At 51.0% G+C, this 25,804-nt stretch overlaps 1 protein-coding gene across 1 annotated transcript; it reads right to left on the bottom strand.

Moving 5' to 3' along the window:
* Positions 1 to 9,883: 9,883 nt before the first annotated feature.
* On the bottom strand, positions 9,884 to 25,547 carry COMTD1 (catechol-O-methyltransferase domain containing 1). The gene is made up of 7 exons (XM_077345971.1): positions 25,176 to 25,547; positions 24,361 to 24,479; positions 21,283 to 21,388; positions 19,083 to 19,201; positions 17,597 to 17,651; positions 12,481 to 12,614; positions 9,884 to 11,766 (listed from the first exon to the last, which is right to left on the bottom strand). Exons 1-7 carry the CDS (start codon positions 25,255 to 25,257, stop codon positions 11,614 to 11,616), a joined length of 768 nt encoding a protein of 255 aa, XP_077202086.1. The 5' UTR covers positions 25,258 to 25,547; the 3' UTR covers positions 9,884 to 11,613.
* Positions 25,548 to 25,804: the final 257 nt, after the last annotated feature.

Below are 25,804 nucleotides of genomic sequence, written 5' to 3'. Positions count from 1 at the left end.
ACATAAACGGAAACAATCAGGGGATCCATTTCGGCTCCTGGCCTCCCTCAGACTCCAGAGGGGGAATCAGCAAATTCTGTCACTCTAGGGGGAGACTCGCCCCCACCTTTTACACGGCATGCCCCCTCCCCCCCTACGTCGAAAGAGACTCTTGACAGGCTCAGGGTGCCCATGGGTGCTACTCTTGTCTCCTCCCCACAGGTGCCCTCCATGAATGCCCCGTTTTCGTCTGTCATTATAGATCCGACTGGTGAAAGGCTCCATGACCCACCAGTGACGCACCCTAATCAATGAGGTCGGTCTTGGAGGTGCCACGAGATTTCCACGAGGTTTCCAAGCCCAGTCGGCCTGGTTCCAACCCACTCCTTGTGCTGAGGGCCACAGGGGGCTTGAGCCCAGGGGTTTTCTCTCTTCTCAACACTTCCGCCGCTTCCACCCGCCTTCCTGCCATCTGTTCCACGGCCGTCTGTAGCGCCTCCTCACCTGCAGGCTGTGCCTCTCCTCCGGCCAGGGGCCGACCTTGGCCCGTTTGAACAGGGCCCTTAAGCGTTGGAGGCTAGAAGGGAGAGAGAGAAGAGGAGGGGAGTCACTGGCCTGGCAGCACCCTGTGTCCACAGTCCCCCCCCCCACCTGCCCTTATATCGAAGAACACTTGAGGGGGCCTCTCTGGGATGAGGGCCGTTCCCTCCGTCTCCCGCTTCGTGGCTCGGCCTTGATGGACCTCCCCTTCCCTCCTGGTCAGCCAGGCTCCCTGGTCAAGCCAAACCGGGCAGGAGGAGGCTGGGCTGAAGACTGCCAAGGCGGATTTGGGGAGAAAGGCCGCAGAAGCCCTTCAGTCTTGTCCGGGTGGGCAGGGGGCTGCAGGGCGTCTGAGGGCGGAAGAGAATCTCCTCTCCGCTGTCCCCTGGGCACCAGATGGGGGGGGGCTCTTGTCCCCTCTTGCCTGGGAGGGTGGAGGGACCGGAGAAGGCCTGACACACCCTTTCCCTCCCCTGACGCGGAGCTGAGCGTTCGGACAGCCTTATCTCTGGAGAGCTGAAACCCAGAAGCTTCACAACCCACATCGCTTCGGGGATCGTTGTACGGGGTGTGGTGGGGTCAAAATAGTGAGGGAACAAAATGCAGATGCCCCACTTACATTCTTAGATGTTGTGCAGCCATTGTATTCAGAATATATACAAATGTACAAATAAATAAATTTACAAATAAATGTACAAATAAATAAGTAAATAAATACAAATATATACAGATGTACAAATATATACAAATAAATATTAAGGTAAAAATAAATGAATAAAAATGAACCATATAAATGAATCAAAAAGAATAAATAAATGAATAAATAAAATAATTAAAATAAACAAAATAAATTAGTGAAATAAATGGACAAACTGAAATCAGAAAGAAATAAACCAATAAACAAAGAAAACACGATTTTCCTCCAGCAATCTCTCTCCAACACCAAGTCCAAGGCTCCTTCAACAACCCACAAAGGCCCCCCCCCGGGGAGCGGCAGCCCAGGGCACCAGCAGGGGGTGACGTCACAAAGGAGGCCCTGCCCCCCCCCCCCCGTCCCTCGGGTCACAGTGGCCAAGGGGGCTGTTTCCTGCCCTTCCCTCCCCCTCAAGACTTGGATGACTTTCTTTCCCACCCCACACTGGGGCAGCCTGAGCAACGTTCCCCACCCGGCACAGATTCTGTGTTGTTCACCTTGGGACACAAATTTAAGGTGGCCACAACCCCTTCCCAGCAGGACTGAGATTTCCTCCAGGGTCCAGGCGGCCATGTGCGTCTATGTGAAGGGACTCTGGGGTGGGGTGGGGGGGTCTCCTCGGCTCTCATGGCCTCTTCCTAGATGGCAACCAAGCATGGAAGGATCCAGGCCTCTCTGCCAGACAGGGCAGGGTCTCCCCCCCACTTGAGCCCCGGAGGAGGCGGGGAGAGATGTCAGGGAAGAAGGGGTGATGGATGAAAACATTTTCTGCTGTTGAAAAGCTCTTGTTTTTAAAGCCGCTGCACCGTGTTTTCAGAACAACGCAAAAAAGTGTTAAAATGGGCATGGCCAATTCTGTGCACAAAAAAGGTAACCCTCCTGAGCAGGACCAGAACCCACAGTTCCAAATCGAAAGCGCTTCTTGGCATATAAAATCAGTGTTATAGTTGGAAGTGGAATACAGAGACAGGAAAGCAAAAAGAAGTCAAAGACACAGTAAATACACAAAGCTCTCCCAGGAATTAATATGCCAGAAAATTGTCCTGAATAACAGTCCGGACACAGTTTGAGGGCACCTTGCAAAAATCTGGCCACAGTTTCAGATATTTCTCTGTTGATGTTCTCCAGAAGGAGGGGAACCTGGGGTTGAGCCACTGTGTGGCACAGAGGGCCAGAGTGGACGGGCCCTGGCTTGACCCAGCTGACCTCTCTTACTTTCTTAGGTCTGGGGCAGTGGTGCTCTCTGTTCATGGCTCTGGAGGGGGGGCAACAGTGGGAGGGCTCTGGCCCTTCTGGTGGCCCCTGGGTTTTGGCCACTGTAGGACACAGAGTGTTGGGCTAGCATCCCCCATGGAGGCTGACATCCGTACCCAGAAGAGGCCAAGAAGTCTCCTGGGGTCAGACAGAGAGCTGTCTCTCAACTCCCCAAAAGAACAGAAACACACCTGCCACTTTAAGGAGGCCCACTGGATTCTGTGTCTCTTGTGGGTCCCTTGGCAACCACAGCAGTACTGTCAACCTTTATACACCCTGATTTCTGGAAAGCGGAGGGAGGGAGGGAGGGAGGGAGGGAGGGAGGGAGGGCAGGAGTGGACTGGGGGGGGGCAAACCTGCCCCAGAAAGGCCCCTCCCTCAAGACCTTTAATCCCCCGACGGAGGAGGCCCTGCAGCGAAAGGCCCAGGAGCCAAGGAGGCCCTTCTGCCTCTTGGGCTCTTGTTTGGGCCTCCTTCCCTGCTACCAAGGGCTTTGGAAGCCTCCAGGCCAACTCCAGGGACCTCCCGTCAGGGGCAAGTTGCAGCACCTTTTTATCACCGGGGACCACTCAACACTTGACAATTTTACTGAGGCCCGGTGGGGGGGGTGTAGTTTACTCCTCTACTCTCAACCACTGCCCTAACGCTCTCTGGTAGCTATGGTAATGTTTAAACATCCCTTCAAAATAAGATGCAGACACGGCACAACAATGAACATAAGGAACATTTTATTTTCATGGAAATTTTAACTCATGACAATGACAAATCAATGGGAACCCTGAGCTTGTTTCTCTGCAACGAGGTAGTCCCATCTGGGAGTGATGGGAGACAAGGACACCCGAAGTGTGTTGTAAAGGGCCGGGGGGGGGGGAGGCGTCCTTCGGGGCCCACCTCCAATTAGTCGAAGGACCACATGTGGTCGGCAGCCCACAGGTTGGGGATCGCTACTCTAGCGTGCCTGCCCTCTGAAAACAGCCGCCTTCCCAACCCCCCCACTTCAAACACAAGAGGGGCTTTGCAAACCCTGCCCTCTGTACACTGTACCCCAAAATGAAGGGCAGTGGGGGTTTGTTGTTGTTGTTGTTAGTTGCGGAGTCGTGTCCGACCCATCGCGACCCCACAGACAATGATCCTCCAGGCCTTCCTGTCCTCTACCATTCCCCGGAGTCCATTTAAGTTTGCACCGACTGCTTCAGTGACTCCATCCAGCCACCTCATTCTCTGTCGTCCCCTTCTTCTTTTGCCCTCGATCGCTCCCAGCATTAGGCTCTTCTCCAGGGAGTCCTTCCTTCTCATGAGGTGGCCAAAGTCTTTGAGTTTCATCTTCAGCAGTGGGGGTTATTGAGTCTTAAATCGTAGACTTTAAGATTCAGTTATTTTAATAATAATCGGGTATGCATTCACCTAAATTTTGAATTCCCTTATTAAATATCCAGGCAGTCTGAAATGCATCTGTACCACATGTTTAAAAGCAGTTTGTAGATCTGAAGGAGTAACATCTTAAAGAGAAACTGTCATGGGTGAATATTTTCCCACCTGTCCTTTCCTTTCTTAGCATACTTTTATTTTGGGAGGGGGGTATAAAATTATGAATTAACTTGTTCAGTAAAGAAATTTAATCACTAACCAAGACTTCTGTGAGGAAAGCTGAGGCAGAGGGGATCCCCTGACTGCAGCCCCCCCCCCCCCCGCTCCTAATGACTATAGTTAGACATCAGGAAGAAGAGTTCTCCACGGAGCTTCCAGGGTTACATTATGCGAACATGTTATTTGATGGCAGATATTGAAAAGTCTGTTTATGTAAAAGTGCTTTTATGTAACAATTATTTTTGATACGCCAGGCTTCTTGGTGTAGGGAAAAACATGTAATTCTTCCACTTTTGTATTCTGAATTATTTTATCTAATTAGCAGCCATTTGTGATAGTTTACAATAAGGGACTCAGGTAAACGCTTCTAATGCAAATTAGACTCTTCTACCACATAGGTATAGCAATGATATTGCACAATAAAATTATGCATAATAAATTGTTATTTCATTAATTTGGAATAATTAATATTTGCCAATACATTGGAGAAAGCCAACCTTTTATTGTTATTCAGCCACCCTGATTTTAATGCTTTTTAAACATAGGAGTAATAATTTGCAGTTGGATCATTAAATCTACAGGCAACATTTTTTATATAAACCCTAAGAAATGTCCGGCTAAAATGCATAGGGACAGTTGTAAGATTAGGCCAATAGCAAGGCTGTTTCCATTAAGTGATCTTGAGTGCTCATTAGTGAGACAACACGAGGCTCTTACATACCCTTGCTCTAACAGTTCCCAAGCAATATTACTTATTTATTTATTAACTTACCAAACACCTAATGCTTTCTAAGGGGGAGCCGGGGTCATTTATCTCGAATTGTGTCAAGCTGAATAACGTTGATATCACACTATGCTTGGGTGAACGTTGAACCTTATCTGCTTTCTTTTGCAGAAGAGAGAAACATTCTCAGGAAAACATGTTCCTTCACATTTTCTAGTGTCTCTGGTTTCTGAAATGACCAGACACCCCCCCCCCCCCACACACACACACACACAACTCTCCTTCCCCTTTTGCACAACTGATCACAGCAAGGCTTCCTTCGCATCCAAATCCATTCTCAAATACCTCGGTTTAAATAAATTTCAGAGAACTGGCTTAATTATTTACAATTCCCAGCAACCTTCCTTTTGTAATATTTCACTTAATCTCAATCTAAATTGTACTAGGTTTCAAGAACCAAATTTACCAGGTTGTGGTCAGAAAATGTATCCTATGAGCGAGAGAGAACAATTTTCCCATAATTAATTCTAACAGCATATATAATTCTGCAGACTTCTTTCATGTCGTGCCCTTCAATACGTGGGGCAAATCTAATCTTCTGTACTTACTTGGCGCATCCCCCCCCCCCTGCTGGTTGCCAAGCCCCCCACAAGAATTACCAAGTGTTTGTTCTACTGGATTCTGCAACTTGGCTTAGATCTTCCACAACCAACACACACACACACACAGGCTTGGAGAAGGGCATTTTTTTTTGTTTTAATTAGTGAAACGACTTTGGGACAAGTTTTCCATGGCTCAAGTCCACATCAGATCCCCTTTAGCAGCTTTTGACAGCCAAATTATTGAGTTTGTGTTCCAATGACAAGACCTTCCCTGGTATGTAGATCTAATTCTTCTCAGTGAGATGGTGACCCTCCATGTGGCTTACCATGGCAGACAGCAAGTGAGAGCTCACACGTCTGAAGGCTTCCTTGTACACAAAATATACCACTGCCTAGAAAAACTCAGTCCTGGAATGAAGATCACTGGGAGAGGCCTGTCTGGTTGTCCCAGTAACCAAAGAAGCTTATTTGGTGGCTACATGAAAAAAGGGCCTTTTCAGCGGCAGCCCCACACTTGTGGAACAAGCTCCTCTGGGTTGTACACTTGAACCTCCCGCTTTTGGGCCTTACTAGGCAGCTGTCGGCTTTACTTAGGATTGCATCGGATTAAAGTAGTCCTAAATTGTGGTTTTAAAATTTGCTTTTGTGTGTATTTTATGGGCTATATTTTATGTATTTTCTTTCTATTGTGAATCTCCTTGGGCACCCACTGTCCAAAAATAAATAAGTCAACTCAGAGGCTCTCACATAGTTGACTGTATACAGCCAGCTGCTTTCAGGCTCTGTGTATCAGGGGGGGAAGGCCTGCCACTTTGAAATGAACAAGAATAAAAACCTTCATGTTGGTCAGTTTTAAGAGTGCACTCAGAAATTCCTATTTTCTATTCCACGAATGATCAGATATCCCCCCACGATAGAAGGAAAAAACCCATTAGTCGTACCCCACCCTTCTACTAATCACATCGAAACACACTCGCTGGACACCCAAGCTACAGCAAGCCACAATCACACTCCCTGACGTTTCGAGGGGGGGGGGGGAGAGCCTAACCAGCCTTTTCCTTTCTGACATATGTGAGCTATTCAGTAGGCAAACTGGCTGAGCAATTCCTTAGAAAGCCAGATCATACAGGCTGAGAGCTATGTGTTTGAACAGAAATATATATATTCATCCTGACTCTGTGGTAGATATGCTGGTGTAGTTTCCATGGGGGCAGTGGGTTCTGCGGTAGCAGAAAGCCCCCTGGATGCCTTCCCTCTCTCCCATTTGAAAGGCAGTCCCCAGCCAGAGAGCCCCACACGCTCCTTAGCACGTTTAAATGCTGGTAGCATGCGCGCTCCTGGAGTCCCAAAAAAACCCTTCCTAGCACCCCTGGCACACGCTCTGAGACTTTGTCCAGCCACAAAGAGAACCCCTTTGGAGTCCCAGAGCACTCCCTATGTGTAAAACTGTACAACAGCCCGCTCTGCAGGGCTGGCTTTTAGCACCAAAGATCCAAAATTAATTCATTTTGTGAATTAATTCATTCATAATCAGGCCAGGGTTGGATACTGAGTGTAGAAGGGAAGAAATGCACCCCCCGAGCCCCCCCCCCCCAAAAAACCCCACCTACCATCCCCTGCCACACTCTCTGAAACTTCTTCCAGTCACACAGAGAACCCCTTTGGAGTCCCAGAGCATTCCCTATGTATAAAACTGTACAACAGCCCGCTTTGCAGGGCTGGCTTTTAGCATCAAAGATCCAAAATTAACCTGATTATTTTAATTAAACCATAATACGTTTGAAATTAACAAGGATAAAAAACTTTGGCCTATGTCCAAGAACCAAATTGGGACATCATGATTGCTTTTCACCCTATGTGCTTCTGCAGAGAGACTCTTCTTGTAAATCCTTACAAGAGCCCACCCTGCAGGATTGGTTTTTTAGCATCAAAGATCCAAAATTAATCTGCTTATTTATGCAGGCTATGATACTTTTGAAATTAACAAGGATAAAAACTTTGAGCAATGTCCAAGTACCAACTATGGGACATCATGATTGCTTTTTCGCCATATGTGCTTCTGCACAAAATTAATCTGCTTATTTTATGCAGGCTATGATACTTTGAAATTAACAAGGATAAAAAATACAGCACCATCTACAGGGGCATTCTGATCAGCTTTTCTCTCATGTGCTTGTGCTAGGAGATTCTGCTTGTAAAATCCTTACACCTACCCGCCCTGCAGGGGTGGTTTTTCAGTATCAAAGATTCAAAATTAATCTGCTTATTTTAATTAAACCAAGACTCAGGCTACAACAAAACATAATTCCAACCCCTCCCATTTCAGGGGTAGGGGCCAACCTGACCACGTGGGCACGACCTTACACCCGCCTTAGTCCCGCCTCCTCTGAGCTCTCATTAGTAAGAAAATACTGCACGCTCATTGGCTGGGGCACCTGTCCTGATGAATGGTATACCCTCAGTACTACTCACCTTCTTGGGGAACCCAAGTCCCAGGTGTGCCATCAAGGCTCTTCAGCACGAAGAGGAAGGGTCTGTGACCCCCTCACCTTCCTGACTTGAACTGGCCATGTGTGTGTGTGCGTGCTACAATTTGCCCTTCTGTTGCCCAGGGACTCTACGTGTCCTGGGCCCATTTCACACATATAGCACTTTCAATGTGCTTTGGCAGCTGGGTTTTCCTGTGCAGAACAGAATAAACTGCACCTAAAGTGCATTGAAACTACATTATCTGTTGTGTGCAGAATAGGCCCTGATGGGTTACACATAGATTTTCCCAACATATTTGCCCCTTAAAAAATGAATTCTTTTGTCCAGGGTACCTTTTCATACCCTTCATGCAAGGGTGTGAAATTCAGCTAGGGGAGTGTCAGAGTGCTGTTTTTCTACCATTTGTTCAGATTCTGCTTGATGTGTCGATCCAGTGTGTTTATTGCACCCTGCTTCCTTCCCTTCTCCCTTTCACACCTCTCCCCCATCCATGCTTCCTCCCTGTCTCTGGATAGCAGAACCTCAGCCTGGTCAGTTTCCTCTGAAGATCTTCCGTGTTTCTCCGGTTCTCACGGGAGGGGTTGCAGGGGAAGGGGTTCTAGGCTGTGCTTGTTCTCTTGTATCCCAGTTCCGACAAGGTTTACTTGCTTGCTTCAAACTAAAAGCAACCTTTTGCACCAAGTCAAGGGCTGTGTTTTCTGAGCAACAGAAGAAACCTGACAGGGAGGTGTATTCGAATTTATCTAGTGTTTTAGAATGCTGTTTCTCCAATAGATTCAGGGTGGGCAGAAATGGTTTTCTTAACTAGAGCTCCCACTGCAATGCAGAACATCTGCGAGACTGTGCTTATACCAGGGGCAGAATTCATTCTTATGCCAGAGGTCCCCAATATGGTGCCCATGGCACCTGGCTTTCCTGGCAGCCGCCAAGTGTTTCCAGAAAGTGAGCAGGGATAGTTGCCCCAGCGTGGCTCCCGAGTGGCTGTGGAAGGTGTGATTGGCTGTGCATATATAAAAAGAACATGGCAGCCACTGCCCCTGCAGTGGAAGAAGAGTTGGTTCAGACACCTTGTGAGGTGGATGAGGCTGAGAGAGCGCTGATATCACTGCTCGGTCAGAACACTTTTATCAGTGCCATAGCAAGCCCAAGGTCACCCAGCTGGCTGCATGTGAGGGAGCGCAGAATCGAACCTGGCATGCCAGATTAGAAGTCCGCACTCCTACCCACTACCCCAAACTGGCTCTCCAATAGATTCAGGAGGCTCAAAGCGGCTTACATCCATGTTCCCTTTCCTCTCCCCACAACAGTCACCCTGTAACGGAGGTGAAGCTGAGAGAGCCCTGATATTACTGAAGGAGAACAGTTGGTTCTTATATGCTGATTTTCTCTACCAGAAGGAGTCTCAAAGCGGCTTCCAGTCGCCTTCCCTTTTCTTTCCCCACAACAGACACCCTGTGAGGTGGGTGAGACCGAGAGAGCCCTGATATCACTGCTCGGTCAGAACAGTCTTATCAGTCACCCAGCTGGTTGCTTGTGGGGGAAGAACGGGAAATCAAACCTGGCTCGCCAGATTAGAAGTCCACACTCCTAACCAAGCTGGGGATTTCAGCCCTTCACTCCCTTTCTCAGAACATTCTTGGCCACCCATACTTGGACTGCCTTGGAGTCTGTGTGTGCACTTCTGCCTCTTGCAGCGGCCCATCTGTGGGTGTGTGCATGATTTGGGGTCAAAACTCCAGAGGCATCTCAGGCTCAGTGGTTGGGGGGCTCAGCCTTGGGCTGGGATTCCCTCTCTGTGTCCCTGAGCAGGAGTAAGAGGGAGAGGTGCCCTGTCCAAGCAACCGGGCTGCTTAGTTAAGAGATGGGACTGAATTTGCACCGACGTAAAAAAATTCAAGAGGCATGGCAAAATATACTTTGCAGCTTGCTGATGGATTTTCTATAGGACCAACTCTCTTTTGTGTTCTCCAACCCTCAAGGAATCCACACCAGCTGGCTTAGCTCTGGCCAGAGTTCAATCAATGAATCCACTTTATTGGGATAATAATTCGGCTGTTAAAGTTACTAAAGATTAACAAATACAGCCCCGATATTATGAACAATCCGAAGGCATCTCAAGTCTAGTTGTCTTTACTCAGGCTGCATTTCCCTTGTTTGGATACTGCCACAAAAAAAACCCTGCCGCCTTTTCCGTGACCTCGGTCAGCTAAGAGCTTGTAAATTAGTTTCTGATTATTTCAACATAAGTTCTTATTAGTTAAACAAGGCACCAAGATTACAGTGCTTAGAAGGTTTTCTCCTAAGTTCTTATAAAGGTGGCAATCGAGAAGTGTATGCAACAACCTGCATCACATCTACACAACCTTTCGGAGTAAGGTCCTCCCTGGAACCTGCCCCAAGGAATTGGGTTTTTGTTTGCACAAAAGCTTTCCTAAACTTGGGATCATCAAGAGTCTAAATAGCTCCAACAAAATTTTGGTGGGATTTCAAGGCGGCGAGGGGAGCAAGCAGGCGGAATTGGCGGAAATTTACGCTGGAACAAGTGATCACTTAGACTTTGTTTGATTGTTTTTAGAATGTAGCTCGCACCTGAGGGGAGCAGAGAGCCTGGATCAACAACGATCTGGGCGGTTTCCTTCTTGATCTTAATTGGCCAGTCAGGACAAAGTGGATCTTCACGTAGATGTTTTTAAGGATTAATTGGGTTAAACGTACATGTTTTTAAAGGGTTAATTTTAAAGGGTTACTTGGAAGTGAATCCGTACCCAGAATTCGATGGCAACAGACCAAGCGCCGGTTTCCAGTAATTTCTGATTTATTTCAGAGAATACGGTAAGACAGGAAACAGTTCGATGACGGAACTAGCCTTGAATCTGCTCCACTTTGAAATAAGAAGCATACATCCATATTGGTGCTGCATATAAACATTGTGATATTTGACAACGTATTATGTGCCTTTTACTGTTTTCTCTATATAAATGTTACTTCTTTATTAATATTTTTTAAGTTATCTTATTAAAGATTTATTAAGGATTTGTATTGCTGCAGGAATTCGTTGGTTTCTTTGGTGGGGAAAGAATCTTACGATGGACCAAGCAGAGCATATGGCAAGATTTAAGATCCATGATTAGTGCTGGGTCCATTTCAGATTATAGTTAAGTCTAGATGGGATATTTAAAACATTTAACCTGTTAACGTATCATGCTATTAATTTTAGAAATAAAGAATCCAAGAGTTGGAAGGGACCTCCAGGGTCATCTAGTCCAACCCCCTGCAGAGTGCAGGAAATTCATAATTACTTTCTCCAGGATTTAGCAAAAATCATAATTTTGGCGATATCTGCAATTGACGAGACTTTTTTGTTGACAATCGTTGGGGGCATCCTTTGAGGCCAGTTAGTGTTCTGGCCAGACTTAGATTAGTGGCAAATTGGGTGGTTACTATGCTTTGATCTTATTGAAAGCAACTGCTAAATCACTGACATGTCGGTTAAGGAGCGGAGACACCCCCCAGCTTTATGCCTTTTTCCACTGGGATATTAGTTGTTAGATCACCATGACAACTGTCTTTGATCCGGCAGGTGGTGCAGGTGTGCAGTCGACAGGTGATAGCTCGATCCCCAACCCCGGCTATTTTACTGGGAGAAAGTCAAAACATGTATTCCATATCCTTTATTGTCCATATCTGGGGGGGCTCTTGGGCACGCCAGCCATCCGCTCCTTTATGGCTCCTGTCTTCCGTATTTATAGCTTAAACGCGAAGGTCACCCCGTCCCCCATGGGGACCATGCTGATGTTCACACGTGGGTCGCGGAAGATCTTTTCGTTCAACTGGTGAAGGCTCTGCGTTTCCAGATCATCTTTCCCAGGGTTCAGTACTCTCCCGTGCCACAACACCTGTTTCAGAAGAAAGAAAAAACAAGACTTAAACCAGGGGTAGTCAAACGGCGGCCCTCCAGATGTCCATGGACTACAATTCCCATGAGCCCCTGCCAGCATTCGCTGGCAGGGGCTCATGGGAATTGTAGTCCATGGACATCTGGAGGGCCGCCGTTTGACTACCCCTGACTTAAACAATTGCCACCCTGTAGGGCCAAGGTCTGAAATGACCACTGAAGTCTGCTGAGCAAACCGGTGACTCTCCCAACTTTTTGGCCTGTATGTCCGGCAGGCTGAAGCCAAGTCACTACTCCCCCAGGCTGTTTCTTTGTCGATTAAGAGCACAAAATCATTCCTCCCCCCTTCCCCTCCCAGGAAGTTATGGGTGCATGTAAGTCGGGCTGCGGAAAATCAGGCCACCGGCTCCAGTCCTTTATGATCATGTTCTAGTGTGAACTTCATTGAGCAACCATCTGGAGACCGTCTCCAATTTCAGGGAGGGGGTGCGGCTGGTTTATTTCTTCTGCCCTGGGTCTCAAGTGGAACCCAGGAGATCCGTATCCAAGCAGCCAAATAAAGAAGAGGCCACTCCAGCAGTTTACCTGGCAAAGGTCGTCGAATAACCTCTGGGGGCCTAGGTATTGTTTCTCCATATCTTGGGGTGGAGGGTGAAAAAGCCAAATCCCATTTTTCGCAGACAGGCAGTTAAGTAAACAACACAGTCTGACTTACATTATCGATTGCTATGATGCCTCCTTTCCTTATGAGCCGTAGACATTTTTCGTAGTAATCATTGTAGCTCTCTTTGTCGGCATCGATGAAGGCAAAGTCAAAGGTCCCGGCTTCGCCACTGGCTATAAGTTCATCTAGAGGTGAAAAACCAAGAGAGGGTTCTCCTCAAAGGTCCAGAATCTGCTGCCAGTCAGCTTCCCCCACCCCTCTTGAGAAGGGGCCAACTTCCCCAGGTTTTTCAGAGGAAGCCCCCTCAAAAGGAAGACAAAAGAGGCCATCTTCACCGGTGCAGGGCTCAAAACACAAAGCCAAACAGAAGACGCTGCCTCTGCCTAAACACACAAGCCTAGAGAGGACTCAGAGCCACCCAGTCCTCCCGTTCAGCCTCTCGGCCCCCATCCAATGTCACACTGCAATAGCAACAAAGTACAAGCATGCTTTGGACCAGAATCAATGGGATGAAATGGATTCTAAAGAATTTTGGGCTAAACACCCGGAAGAAGTTCCTGGCAAGTAGAGCAGTTCCTCAGTTGGATAGGCTTCCTCAGGGAGGGGGCGGTTCTCCTCCTAAGCAGAGGCTAGTTAGTAATCTGACAGAAAGGCTGATTTTATGAACTCAGGCAGCAGGGATTGTGCCAGCGCTTGTCTCTCGTGACCCTTTCTTGCATACCCAGGGAAATGCCGAGCGCCACTTTGGGGTCAGGAGGCAAATTTTTCTTTCTTGGGGGGGGGGGGAATTATCCGGGCATGAAATTGGGGTCACTGTGGTGGGCAGGTAGCTGAGAATTTCCAGCATTTTGCAGGGGGTTGGACTAGATGACCCTGGAGGTCCCTTCTGATTCTATGATTCTAAACAGAGCGCTGCAACAGAGAGCTTTCCTTAAGGCAAAGCACTTTTTGCCTCCTGATTTTTGCCTCACAGGGTGTCTATTTTATTTTCATTTATTATTGTATTTAAATCCTATATCATGGCTCATATGAGCCTCTTGTGGCGCAGAGTGGTAAGGCAGCCGTCTGAAAGCTTTGCCCATGAGGCTGGGAGTTCAGTCCCAGCAGCCGGCTCAAGATTGACTCAGGTTGGTAAAATGAGTACCCAGCTTGCTGGGGGGTAAACGGTAATGACTGGGGAAGGCACTGGCAAACCACCCCGTATTGAGTCTGCCATGAAAACGCTAGAGGCCGTCACCCCAAGGGTCAGACATAACTCGGTGCTTGCACAGGGGATACCTTTACCTTTTACCTTATCATGGCTCATGGAGGGTTACAATCATAAAGGAAAGGGAAGGTGACTGTAAGCTGCTTAGAGACTCCTTCATGTAGAGAAAAGCAGCAGATGAGAACCAACGCATCCTCTTCTTCAGCATACCTGTGAACGTCAGTTGCTGGGCAAAACAAACTGGGGAGAACGGGTGCTTTTGTGTGTGCTTTTGTGTGTATAACTGGATTTGAAGGACTTTGCGCTTTGTCCATGCTTTCCTTAGGTCAGGGGACCCAGCTCTTTTGAGCCTGTGGGCACTTTTGGCGTTCTGACCCAGGGCAGGGGGCCAGTCCCAAAATGGCTGCCACCAGAGCGAGGGAGCAAAGTTCTTCATAACTCTTCAGCATTTCAGGAATGAGCTCTGTTTAACAGGACGCCTTTTAAACTGCACAGGCAACCAGGGAGCCCTGCTGGGCAAAGGCCCCATTTGGTCCCACCCACTTCCTAAAAGTGGCAGTTGCCAGGAAAAACGTCAGTGAATGCCACAGGGCCCACGATGGAGAACCCTGCCATAGATCCTCAACGCGCCATGGCAGTTGCACAAACCACCTTCCGCCTTCCCTCATCGATGGCTGCAGTGGAGAGGAAAAACCAGGGCCGAGCCAGGTCCTTCCCGGAGTCTGCTGGGTGCTCTCAGCTCTTGGAAAGCAAGAGGGGCCAAGGCAGTGAAGGAGAAGTGGCACGTGAACCTCCTGCCTGCCAGCCTGAGCTTCCAGATGGACCAGGGAGGGAAGGGTCCATCCACAGAGCTCACCCCCACCCCCACCCCCACCCCAAGGGAACCACCCCAGGCACGTTTGCAGCCTGGAAAAGGTGCCAGAGCAGGGCTCCCGGACAGGGCGCTGGTGCAAGGAGGAAGCCCAGCCCGGCCCCATTAATCCCACTTAAGCGGCTTTGCTTGGCGGGCCAGACGCAGTGCTCCTGCTCATTACCCTTGAACGCCAGCCGGCCGGCCGGCGCAAGTCGCTGCCCGGCACAGAGCACAGCAGGAGCCGTTCTTCTGCTCACGGGGCTTGGAAATTGCCAGGAAGCTGTCCAACTCTTGAGGCTGGAGGCAGGCAGGCGGCGGGCAGGAAGTGAGGGGGCATGTCTTGCACAAGTGAAGCATGGGTGGGGAAAAGACCTGGACTACAGCAGCTGTCCAGGCGCTGGGGGAAGTGAGGGGGGCTGGCCCAGCCAGGGGGAGCAGAGGGGCCCAAGCTCCGTGAACTTGAAGAGCTTGAAGTGGCTGGATGGAGTCACTGAAGCAGTCGGTGCAAGCTTAAATGGACTCTGGGGAATGGGAGAGGACAGGAAGGCCTGGAGGATCATTGTCCGTGGGGTCGCAATGGGTCGGACACAACTTCGCACCTAACGACAACAACTCCATCTTGGTGGAATGAGCTCCCAAGAAAGGTCGGGGCCGTGCCAGACCTCCAGCAGTTCCACAGGGCCTGCAAAATGGAGCTCTTCTGCCTTGAATTTGGTTGAGGGCAGCCCATTGCAGATATCTGGTGGGCCTCCCCCTATATACCCCCCCCCCAAATCTCCAACCGCTCCGCAGGTCAACTTGGGTAGATTTATACTTGGGGCCAGCAGGGTTGGAAATACTGTCCGTCCCACCTCTCTTACTGGACGGATATTATTTTAATGCGATTTACCATATTTGCCGGCGTATAAGATGACTGGGTGTATAAGACGACCCGCCAACATTTCCACTCAAAATATAGAGTTTGTCAGCATTGTACGGCCGCAGCGCGACCGCAGAGCCTCTGCCCCACCCCTGCATCTCCCTGTGACCGGCACTAGTGCGCAAGTGCGCATGTGCGAGCTCTGCGTAGACAAGGGGCGGGCCGGAGCGCCGCTGCTTCCCGCCGAGCAGAATGGGCTGGTCACGCCGAAAAGGCTGGCAGCCCTGTCTCGCTGCTGATGCTCGCCGCAGCCACGCTGATGACCCACCACGGCCGCACTGGATACCGCACGATACTGGATGGAATGTAGAATGAGGTGGGTGGGTATGGGGAGGCCCCTATGGGCAGCTCTGTCTATCCCAACTGAAGTGCACCCGGCGTATAGCACGACCCCCCCCACTTGGAGGCTTGTTTTTCAGGGGGGGAAAGTACGCCAGCAAATACAGTATACTGTTTTATTGCTATTTTGTACTGTATTTTCATCAGGTTGTAGACTCCCAAAGCTACAATCTTGCACCGCCTGCACGCCCCGGTCAAAGAGCCACAGACAGCGACGTTGGTAGGGACGGGACTTCCCAGGAGGGGCTCTGTATGCCCAGCCCCCATCCCCATATTTATTTTTTCCTTTGAACCAATCCTCTGCCCCTTCTCTATCAATCCCAGGAAGGCCCCCACAAACCATTCAAACAGTTCAGTACGAAATAACCAGAGGCCCCAACGCCCATCATTCCAGCCCCAGGGAAGAGCCAAACCAAAATCTTCACCTGCTGGCAGAAGATGGGGGCAGAGGGAGAGACGGCTGTCCCCGAGGCACCCTGTGGGAGGAGACCATCCCTTGAGGCTTAAGGACAGGGGCAGTCAAACTGCGGCCCTCCAGATGTCCATGGACTACAATTCCCATGAGCCCCTGCCAGCATTTGCTGGCAGGGGCTCATGGGAATTGTAGTCCATGGACATCTGGAGGGCCGCAGTTTGACTACCCCTGCTTAAGGTCAATGTCAGCACTTGGAAGTGAGCTTGCACATGAACTGGGAGGCAGCAGAGGTGGGCCAAGGGATACGGCCCCCGTGACCCGCTCCAGTCAGCATCCTGGCCATGCTGCTCTGGACCAAATGTAGCTTAACAGTTTTGAGCCACTGTCTCGTCTTTTCCATCTTCCTGATCTTAGTTGGGAGAACTGCTGCGGCTGAAATGGTTTTGCTCAGCCAAAACCCCGGGAAAGAGTTGAGGCGGCCGAAAGAAGGGTCACAAGGCAGAGGTTGGCCCCAGGTCACAGGGCTGCGGGCCAGGTATGCACAGGGCGATTATGAACAGAAGGGGCAGGGCTGCAAGTGAGCCACCCTCCTGAACACAACAAATTTGACCCCCCTTGCCAAGGAGAGGGGGACCGCAGATGGGGACTGCAGCAAGGAAATTAAAAGATGCTTGCTCCTGGGGAGGAAAGCTATGGCAAATCTAGACAGCATCCTAAAAAGCAGAGACATCACCCTGCCAACTAAAGTGCGTCTAGTCAAGGCTATGGTCTTCCCAGTTGCAATGTATGGCTGCGAAAGTTGGACCATAAGGAAGGCCGAGCGTCAAAGAATTGAGGCTTTTGAACTCTGGTGCTGGAGAAGACTCTTGCGAGTCCCTTGGACTGCAAGGCGAACAAACCGGTCAGTCCTGCTCCTTAGAAGGCCAGATCCTGAAGATGAAACTCAAATACTTTGGCCACCTCATGAGAAGGAAGGACTCCCTGGAAAAGAGCCTAGTGCTGGGAGCGATCGAGGGCAAAAGAAGAAGGGGATGACAGAGAATGAGGTGGCTGGATGGAGTCACTGAAGGAGTCGGTGCAAACTTAAATGGACTCCGGAGAATAGTAGAGGACAGGAAAGCCTGGAGGATGGGGTTGTGATTGGTCGGACATGACTTTGCACCTAACAACAACAAGCAGGGGAAAGGAACTGCCTTTTGAGGTGTCGAAAGACAGAAGGGAGGGAATAACAGCTCAAACCAAAGGTGGCTGAAGCAGGACCTCTTTTGGGGTGATGAGAGTGAAGTCTGCCAAAGGAGGCCCCCTATTCGGTTCCCCCACAAATCCAAGTGTTGAGAAACCCACCGGACTCCAGTGGGGTCGCCAGAGCTCTTCCTCCCTTCAGCTCCCGCCTGGCCAACCCCCAGCCCATGGTCTGCATGTTCATTTACCCACCTAGTGTCTGGTTGGCTGGTTTTATCCTCAGGTCAATTTTATGCTCCACTCCGGCCTGAAATGCAAAAGGGAGAGTCATTGGCCATCCGACACCACGAAGGGAGATATTTTCATCCTGCCGCCTTCATCTGGAGGCCACGGCTGGGATCTAGGTTACAGCTGGCTCTGTTTAAAGGTCAAGGGACTCTGAAGACGTGTGTTTGGAAGTGGCTCACCCAACCAAAATGCTGTGGTCACCCACCTGAGCACACTCTGCTATGGAAATTCAATGGGCGTGGGGTGCCTCAGGAAAGTCTTAGCCTAACCTACCCCCACAAGGTTGTTGTGAAGATACAATGGAGATCCATGCAAGCCCCTTTGGGTTTCCATTGGGGAGAAATAGAACGCTTTCCCACAAGTGCAGAATGTAGCTGGGCAGCTTCTGCATACTCAGCCCCTCCACATGACGTCACCAAAATCTTGAGGCTGTCCAGTAGGTGGCTTGCAATTTCACCATTTTTAGAGCATGATGCAGTAAATCCAGGAAAGGGGATTTACCACCCTAAAACGTGAGGGCCACTGGAGAGTAACCAGGGAAACAACTTTATGGAGGAGGAAATGTGCAACAGTCTCTTTAGCATTGTCCAACCTTCGCTGCTTGCTCACCTCTCCATTTCCGGCCCGGTGAGGGAGGCAAATTCCCATCCCTGTGCCAGTTCAATCTCCAATAAGACGCCACTGCCCTCTTGCTGCCCAAGGGCCTCCTCCCCTCCCGCCTCTCGTGTGTCACACCCCGTCCCTTCTGCTCCTCTTCTCCACCCTCCACCCCGCTGGTCCGTGGGGTGCTTGGCTATTCCCTTCCCCACTCGCCTCGGACTCCTGCCCTCCCTCTCCGTCCCTCTTATGCCGCCCATAAGAAGCAGGGCCCAGCTGCACAAGGAGAGAGCCTGGCTTGTACAGCCCCTTGTGGAAATCCCTAATAGGGCCTCAGAACTGGTGAGTAAACACCCTCCAGCAGGTGAGGGGCATCCCATCTGGCCACGCCGGATGGAGAATATATTTGTTTATTAAATTATTTATAGCCTTGCCTTCCTTGGGCTCCAGTTTGTCGCCCTCCTGCAATTTAAGGCCAAATTAAGCAGCTCTTCCATGGGAGGGATGGCCCCCGCAGGCTGCTCACATCCACCCCCCCCCCACCCCGTTAATGTTGGCCACATTTCTTGTCCCACCACTTGGTGGGTGGCTGGCACAAGGTATTTTGTCGCCCTATGGAAGGCAAACCACCCCGTATTGAGTCTGCCATGAAAACGCTAGAGGGCGTCACCCCAAGGGTCAGACATGACTCGGTGCTTGCACAGGGGATACCTTGACCTTTATGCAAGGCGCAGCCGCTTCCTTCCAGGGCCCACGCATACGCTGGGGATCAGGCGGGAGACCCTCAAGCCACCACTTCCCTCCCGCCCCAATCTTCAGCCAGTTCCGAGGGACCCCCGTGCTGCTCACTTACCTCCTTCCACACTGGCTTCCCAATCCGGGCAAAATCTTCACTGATATCGCAGGCGACCACTTGGCCGTCTTCTGGCAGGACAAGGGCCATGTTTATGGTGTTGTACCCGGTGAAGACGCCTGTGAGACACACCAGAGGAGAAGGGAGTGGGCTGGACAGGTGCCAAGGCAGAGTGGGCGTCACGCTCCCTCGCCGAAAGCAGGTGCCCTTTCCCCGCAAAGGCCCTTGTGGTAAACCAGCAGGTGCTCTCTCTCTCTGCCTGGCTATGGAAGCCTCGAGGGACCAAACTTACTCAGCATTCTTTTTAAGAGGAGAGAAAAGGGCTAAAGAGACCCTCTTGAGCTGACGTTTGGTGGGCAAAACTGGACAGGAGAATGGCAGGGGCAGAGGGGGCCCACATGGGGTTTGTGTCTGGGGGGAACCAGGAGCTTCCGGGGGAGGGATCCGGACTGGGGCAGGCTAATCTCTTTCCACCTGGGGCTCTCAGATGTGCCTCTCCTTTACGCCCTTCCTGTGAGCAGCTCAGAATGGTACGACCCTGCCCACCCATGGATGAGCCCCTGTGCAACACAGTTATTCCAAATTTACCGCACTTGGGCCCTCATGGATTCCCAAAGTGCAAAGCAATCCAATTGCAGCCAGGCCCGTCTGCAGGAGCCAGGCCCGTCTCAGCCGAAGAGGCCGGAGGAAGGGGAAGGAATGCAATGCAACGGTCCCGCCTACTCATGGCTTTCGCCCAGCCAGGCCTGCTTTCCACCCGCATCTTTGCTTCGGCCAGCTCAGTCTTGCCCATTCATAAAGTAGTAGAAGAGTTGGTTTTATACCTCACTTTTCACTACCTGAGGGAGTCTCAAGGCAACTTCCTTTCCTCTCCCCCCTGTGAGGCTAAGAGTTCTGACAGGACTACTCTGGGAGAACAGCTCTAGCAGGACTGGGACTAGCCGGCTCCTTGTGGAGGAACGGGGAATCAAACCCAGCCTGCCAGGTTAGAAGCCACCACTCTTAACCATGGCACCATGAATCCTCAGGCAAAGGGCTAGATCCTGTGGGCCCACAACACTAATAGTGCTACCTGGCCCATTATCATGCGATATTCAGCTTCAAACTGAGTTCAGCTGGTGGTTCAGCCTCTGCTTGGCCTGCCGAAGGTCCCAGGTTCAATCCCCAAGTGGCCATTGCAAAGCACAGAAGAACCCATCTCCAGTTAAGACGTCCAGCAGCACCAGGTGACGGGAAAGACCTCTGCCTGCCTGAGACCCTGGAGAGCAACAGCCAGCCTGAGTAGCACCCCGGGGTTCATTCATGAAACCCTGCAGTTCTTGATGGCCCTGGGGTTCTCGAATGGGTGGGAGTTAATATAATTTTTGAATTTGTTGAGCGTTTATCAGGTGATATGACCATATATGATCCTGTTGTTCAACCCAGGGCCAAGTTCCTCAATGAGATCTTAAGGGGCTCTAACCTTCGCTCTGTTGCTGAAAAGGCAATCTATCTTTTATCTGACCAGGTTGATAAAGTAACATATAAAACCATTTTTTGCTTTGGCTGCAAGGAAAATAAGGGCCAACATTGTTAAGGCAGACTCTTAATACTCTTGCACTTTGTACTCATGTATGCTGTTTCAGTTCTTTGGTCTTAATTTTTATATTTTTTGTACAGTTCTATTTTACTGTTTAGAAATTTGTATTTTATATTTTGTAAAGGCCTATGGCTATAGACAAATAAATGTATCACTCACTCCTATATGGTCATGTTGACCTGTTACTCCCCCCTCCCAAAACGGCCAATGATACGCGTAGGGGGGGTCGGAAGGAGGTCCTCCCCGGCTTTCCAGCCAATATTCTGCACGATTATGCCACTTCTGGGTTCTGCACACCACAACCCACAGGTGGGAAGAGAAGTGTAAAATGTTGTGCCACTGATTGTCCTTGTCCATCTTCCTCCCTACTGGGAGCTCTGTGGCTGATGTTGTTCTTTTCTCCTCCACGACAGCCCTGTGAGGTAGGTGAGGCTGAGTGTGTGGCTAGCCCATGGTCACCCAACCATCTTCCATGGCACAAGCAGATTTGAACCTGGATCTCCCAGGTCCCCGTCTGGCCCCCTACCCTCTGCCCCACACAGGATGGCTGCCAAGCACAGCATAGGAATGGAAGTCTGGGGATCCGACCCCCCACCTCCGTCCCACCCCGCAAGGACTCACCGATCTCAAGCACTTTCTTGGCTTTAATCAGTCGGGCCAGGTTGGCCATAAGCTGGGCCTGATCCGAACACACCAACATTCCTCCCTGGGGAAGGTCCAGCGTCAGCTAGAAAAGAAGACCGTTGCATTACCAGGCCAGTCACAACGACCTGGTCACTGTGATCTCAAGCCCTGCTAGAGCAAGGGGGAGGGGAGCAAAATTTCTGGAAATCCACTGGAGATGTTCCTCATGTAAGCCCCAGGCCAGGTCTTCTGTGACTCCCAAGTCTGGTTCTCCAGCACTTGAAACTCCCAGAACTGAACACTCCCATGCAGGGGAGGAAAGGTGCTGCCACGAAGGGGACCCCGCCATCTAGTTCTGGAGGTAGCCATTCTGTTCAATTCAGGTGCCTCTGGTCACATTGCACCTGGCGCTTTGGAGGTGCAACAGCCCAAGGACAGATATCCCAGCTTAGGTTGTTAATTTGACATCTCTGGACTCCGTAAATCCTATGGCTACAGTGTGACACAAACAGGAACTCCTCCTTTCCCAGCCAAAATTTAATATGCTTGCAACTTTGCCAAGTACCAATTATTTCCTGTATTTATTCATAGCCTGTCTTTCTCCATAGGAAGTACCTAAATCAGCTTAGAGGATTCTGCTCCCCTCCATCCCAGCCTCACAACAACCCTGCAGGGAGTGCATGACTGACCATGGAAAAGTGGGGATTTGCACCAGGGTCTCCCAGATCCTATTTGGATCCTCCACCTGCTACCCCACCCGGATTCTAGTCCCACACCTGGACTATGGCGGGGTCTAGAGCAGAACCTTCAGTTCCGAGTCATTTCCCTGGTTCTCTACAGGCCCAGTGGATGCTGCAGGGCCACCTGGGGGAGGGAAGCAGCCGGCTCTTGGCCTTGGCCCGTCCAGAAGAGCTCCTGGAACCAAGGCTGCTCAGCACCGAGCCTGGCTGAGAGGTGGGGACGGAAGACTAAAGGCATGAAGTGTGGCATGCAAATGAGTGTGTCTTTACTGGACTGTAGTGGGCTGACCCACAATTTAATAAAGATGCAATTTAATAAAGATAAGTGTAAAGTTCTGCATCTGGGTCAGAAAAATGAAAAGCATGCCTACTGGATGGGGGATACGCTTCTAGGTAACACTGTGTGTGAACGAGACCTTGGGGTACTTGTGGATTGTAAACTAAACATGAGCAGGCAGTGTGATGCAGCGGTAAAAAAGGCAAATGCCATTTTGGGCTGCATCAACATGGGCATCACATCAAAATCACAAGATGTCATAGTCCCATTGTATACGGCACTGGTCAGACCACACCTGGAGTACTGTGTGCAGTTCTGGAGGCCTCACTTCAAGAAGGACGTAGATAAAATTGAAAGGGTACAGAGGAGAGCGACGAAGATGATCTGGGGTCAAGGGACCAAGCCCTATGAAGATAGGTTGAGGGACTTGGGAATGTTCAGCCTGGAGAAAAGGAGGTTGAGAGGGGACATGATAGCCCTCTTTAAGTTTCTGTTGTCTGCAGAGGAGAGGACATGCAGTAATGGGTTTAAACTTCAAGTACAACGATATAGGCTAGATATCAGGAAACAATTTTCACAGTCAGAGTAGTTCAGCAGTGGAATAGGCTGCCTAAGGAGGTGGTGAGCTCCCCTTCACTGGCAGTCTTCAAGCAAAGGTTGGATACACACTTTTCTTGGATGCTTTAGGATGCTTTGGCCGGATCCTGCGTTGAGCAGGGGGTTGGACTAGATGGCCTGTATGGCCCCTTCCAACTCTATGATTCTATGACCCTCTCCAGGCATGCAATAGCCAAAAAGCTCCACAACAAACCTTGTTTAAGGTAAGTTCATAACAATAGCAGAATGTTTGTTCCTTCATACAACTCTGCAACATAACATGCAAATATACAAACTATAACCATGGCAGGAAAACATGCTGGAGGACTGAAGCGATTGATTCACCCCACTGAAGAGATAGAATCTCCTTTTTTCTTAAGTGGGGGAAATCCTCCAGGAATGCTTATGTAGAACAGCTTAACTTCGGGTGGGTAACATACACTGATAATATTTATCCAATGTTACAGTTTTATGCTTTCACATGACTGGAAACCCTTCTGCCAAACAGCATCTAATTCTACAACTCTGTATCAATGTGGTAACCTTTAACAAACGTTAAGTGAGAAGATTTGAACGTGGCCGTTCTGCATGTCTCCTCCAGAGAAGCTTTTGTCTGAAAGGCTGCAGGCTTGTCTGCTGACTGTGCAGTAATACCTGAGGGCTTTTTTAGCCCCAGCATGTCATGGGCTTGTTTTATGCGCAATCTAATCCAGTTTGCAACGGTACTCTTGGAAGCATCTGACAAACGAAAGTTTTTGTTAACAAATACAGCATCTGACAAACGAAACTTTTTTGTTCTGTCCAGATATACTATTAATGTCCTCCTTACATCCAGCCTGTGCCATTCCCTTTCCCTTGGTGCCAAAGCCTTAGGAAAGGAGGGAAGCATAACTGGTTGATCAGTAGGAAACCTTGAGTTGACCTTCTGTATAAAGCAGGGGTAGTCAAACTGTGGCCCTCCAGATGTCCATGGACTACAATTCCCAGGAGCCCCTGCCAGCATTCGCTGGCAGGGGCTCCTGGGAATTGTAGTCCATGGACATCTGGAGGGCCGCAGTTTGACTACCCCTGGTATAAAGGAAGGATCTGTTCTGAGTACCCCTGAATTCTTATGAAACCTGCACAGCTCTTTCCTAATGGAAAGCGCTCCCAATTCGGATAGTAACTCCGATGAAAAAAAATCACTTTTTCATATTTCATTTCCACTTAACTGGCTCAAAAGGATGTTTTAGCAATGCCAAAAGAACTTCGGATAGACTCCACGTAGGAAATCCATGCTTCACAGGAAGCGCTAGGTGTGTGGCACCCTTCAAATATTTATTAAATATGAGAGAGAGAGAGAAAGCGAGAGAGAGAGGAAGAAATCTGGTTTCAGAGCAGCAAATACGGAAAATGTCCCCGATAAGATTTGCAAAAGCAGCTTCCGCTGGAAAGAAAGACCCAGCCCAAATCCATACGAACCAGTCTCAGCTTCTTCAGAGAAGGGTGTTCGCGCAGGGAGTGGTCCAGGACGTACTGCTGCAGGGGGCTGTTCCTGCCTTTGTGGGTGCCGTAATCGAAGGTGGAGTGGCATCTTCTGCCTTGCAACAAAAGGAGCACCGAAGAGACCCGACTAAGTCACCCAAACACTCACACAGGACGGCACCTGGGGGAAAGTGACATCCCCCCCCCCTACTCAGAGGTTGGTGTGTGTGTGTGTGTGTGTGCTGCAGAAGACCAGCTGGCTTCCCAGGGCCCTTCGGCTGACCAGCAAAGCTCCTGTCAGGCTGCTGCCTTGGAAGGGCGAGGAGCAAATCGGGGGCCAATCGGCAGGGACCCCAACCCGTCCCCCCTGGCTCCCCCCTGGCTCCCTTCTTGGCAAAAGCTGCCCTGGGCTTGAGGCTGCGGCCCCCTCCCACCAAGGGCCTGTCCAGCTGCCCCCTCCAGAGGATGGGGGGCTCTGGCCGCCCAGGGCTGGAGCGCGAGGTCAGACCCCACCTGTGGGACGGCGCTCCATTGCCCCCCCCCCCCGCTCCCCAGCAACGACAGACAGGTGGGTGTCGAGCACAAGAGGGCGGGGAGCCGGCGCCCCGGGGACGGATCCAACCCGGAAAGCAGCGGAACCCCCTTCCCCCAGGGACGCCAGCAAAACCATCCCAGTCCCAGTGCTGCGCCACGGCGGCCTCCCCCTCCTTCGCGCCCACCCACCCTTCCACCGGGGACATGGGAGCGCTCCCGGCAGGACCTCCGAGCAGCTCAGCGAACACGCCCCCCGCAGCCGCCCGCCGCCGCCTTACCTGCCAGGTAGCCGGCCGCCAGGGCCAGGCCCAGGGCGGCGCTGCCCACGGCCGCTTCCTTGGAGACCCCCCAGAGGGGCATGGCGGCGGCGGCGGCGCTCCGGGCTGGGCAGGGCTGGGCAGCTTCCGTGGGCTCCGGAATCACGGCCCGCCTCCGCCCGCTCCAGGCGGGGGAAGGCGGCAGCGCGGCGGCCAATGGCTGAGCGCCGCGAACCAAGCCCCCGCCAGCTGCGGGAGGGGAGGGCTGGGTGCTGGCCGCGCCTACCTCGCAGGGGTGTGGCCGGGAGGCAAGGGAGAGCGGGCCGGCAAGGAAGGCGGCACGGCTGAAGCGCCAGAAGGAGGGGCGAGGCCGGGGATTTCTGGAAGATCGGCCATGCGCGGCGCATGCACGGGAAGGAGGCGCCGCTGCCTGCCCGCGCCCGTCCCCGCAGGGGCTTCCCGGAGTTGAGCAAGACCGACGGCAAAGCGGGCAGGAGCCGCCTTCGGAATGGCCGCTCTCCGGCGCCCTCTCGCGGCCACGCGGGGGAACCGCCAGAGTGCTGAGGCGGTGGCCGTGCGCCCGCAATAAGGAACTGGTTGGCCTTCGAGCGTGGTCGTCCTCCGGCTGGAATCCGGCTCCCTGCCGTGGG

Source organism: Paroedura picta, chromosome 7, assembly GCF_049243985.1.
Source record: "Paroedura picta isolate Pp20150507F chromosome 7, Ppicta_v3.0, whole genome shotgun sequence".
In the NCBI taxonomy this organism is placed as follows: Eukaryota; Metazoa; Chordata; class Lepidosauria; order Squamata; family Gekkonidae; genus Paroedura; species Paroedura picta.
Note: the sequence above shows the minus strand (reverse complement) of the source record. Positions and strands in the feature narration are given on the sequence as shown.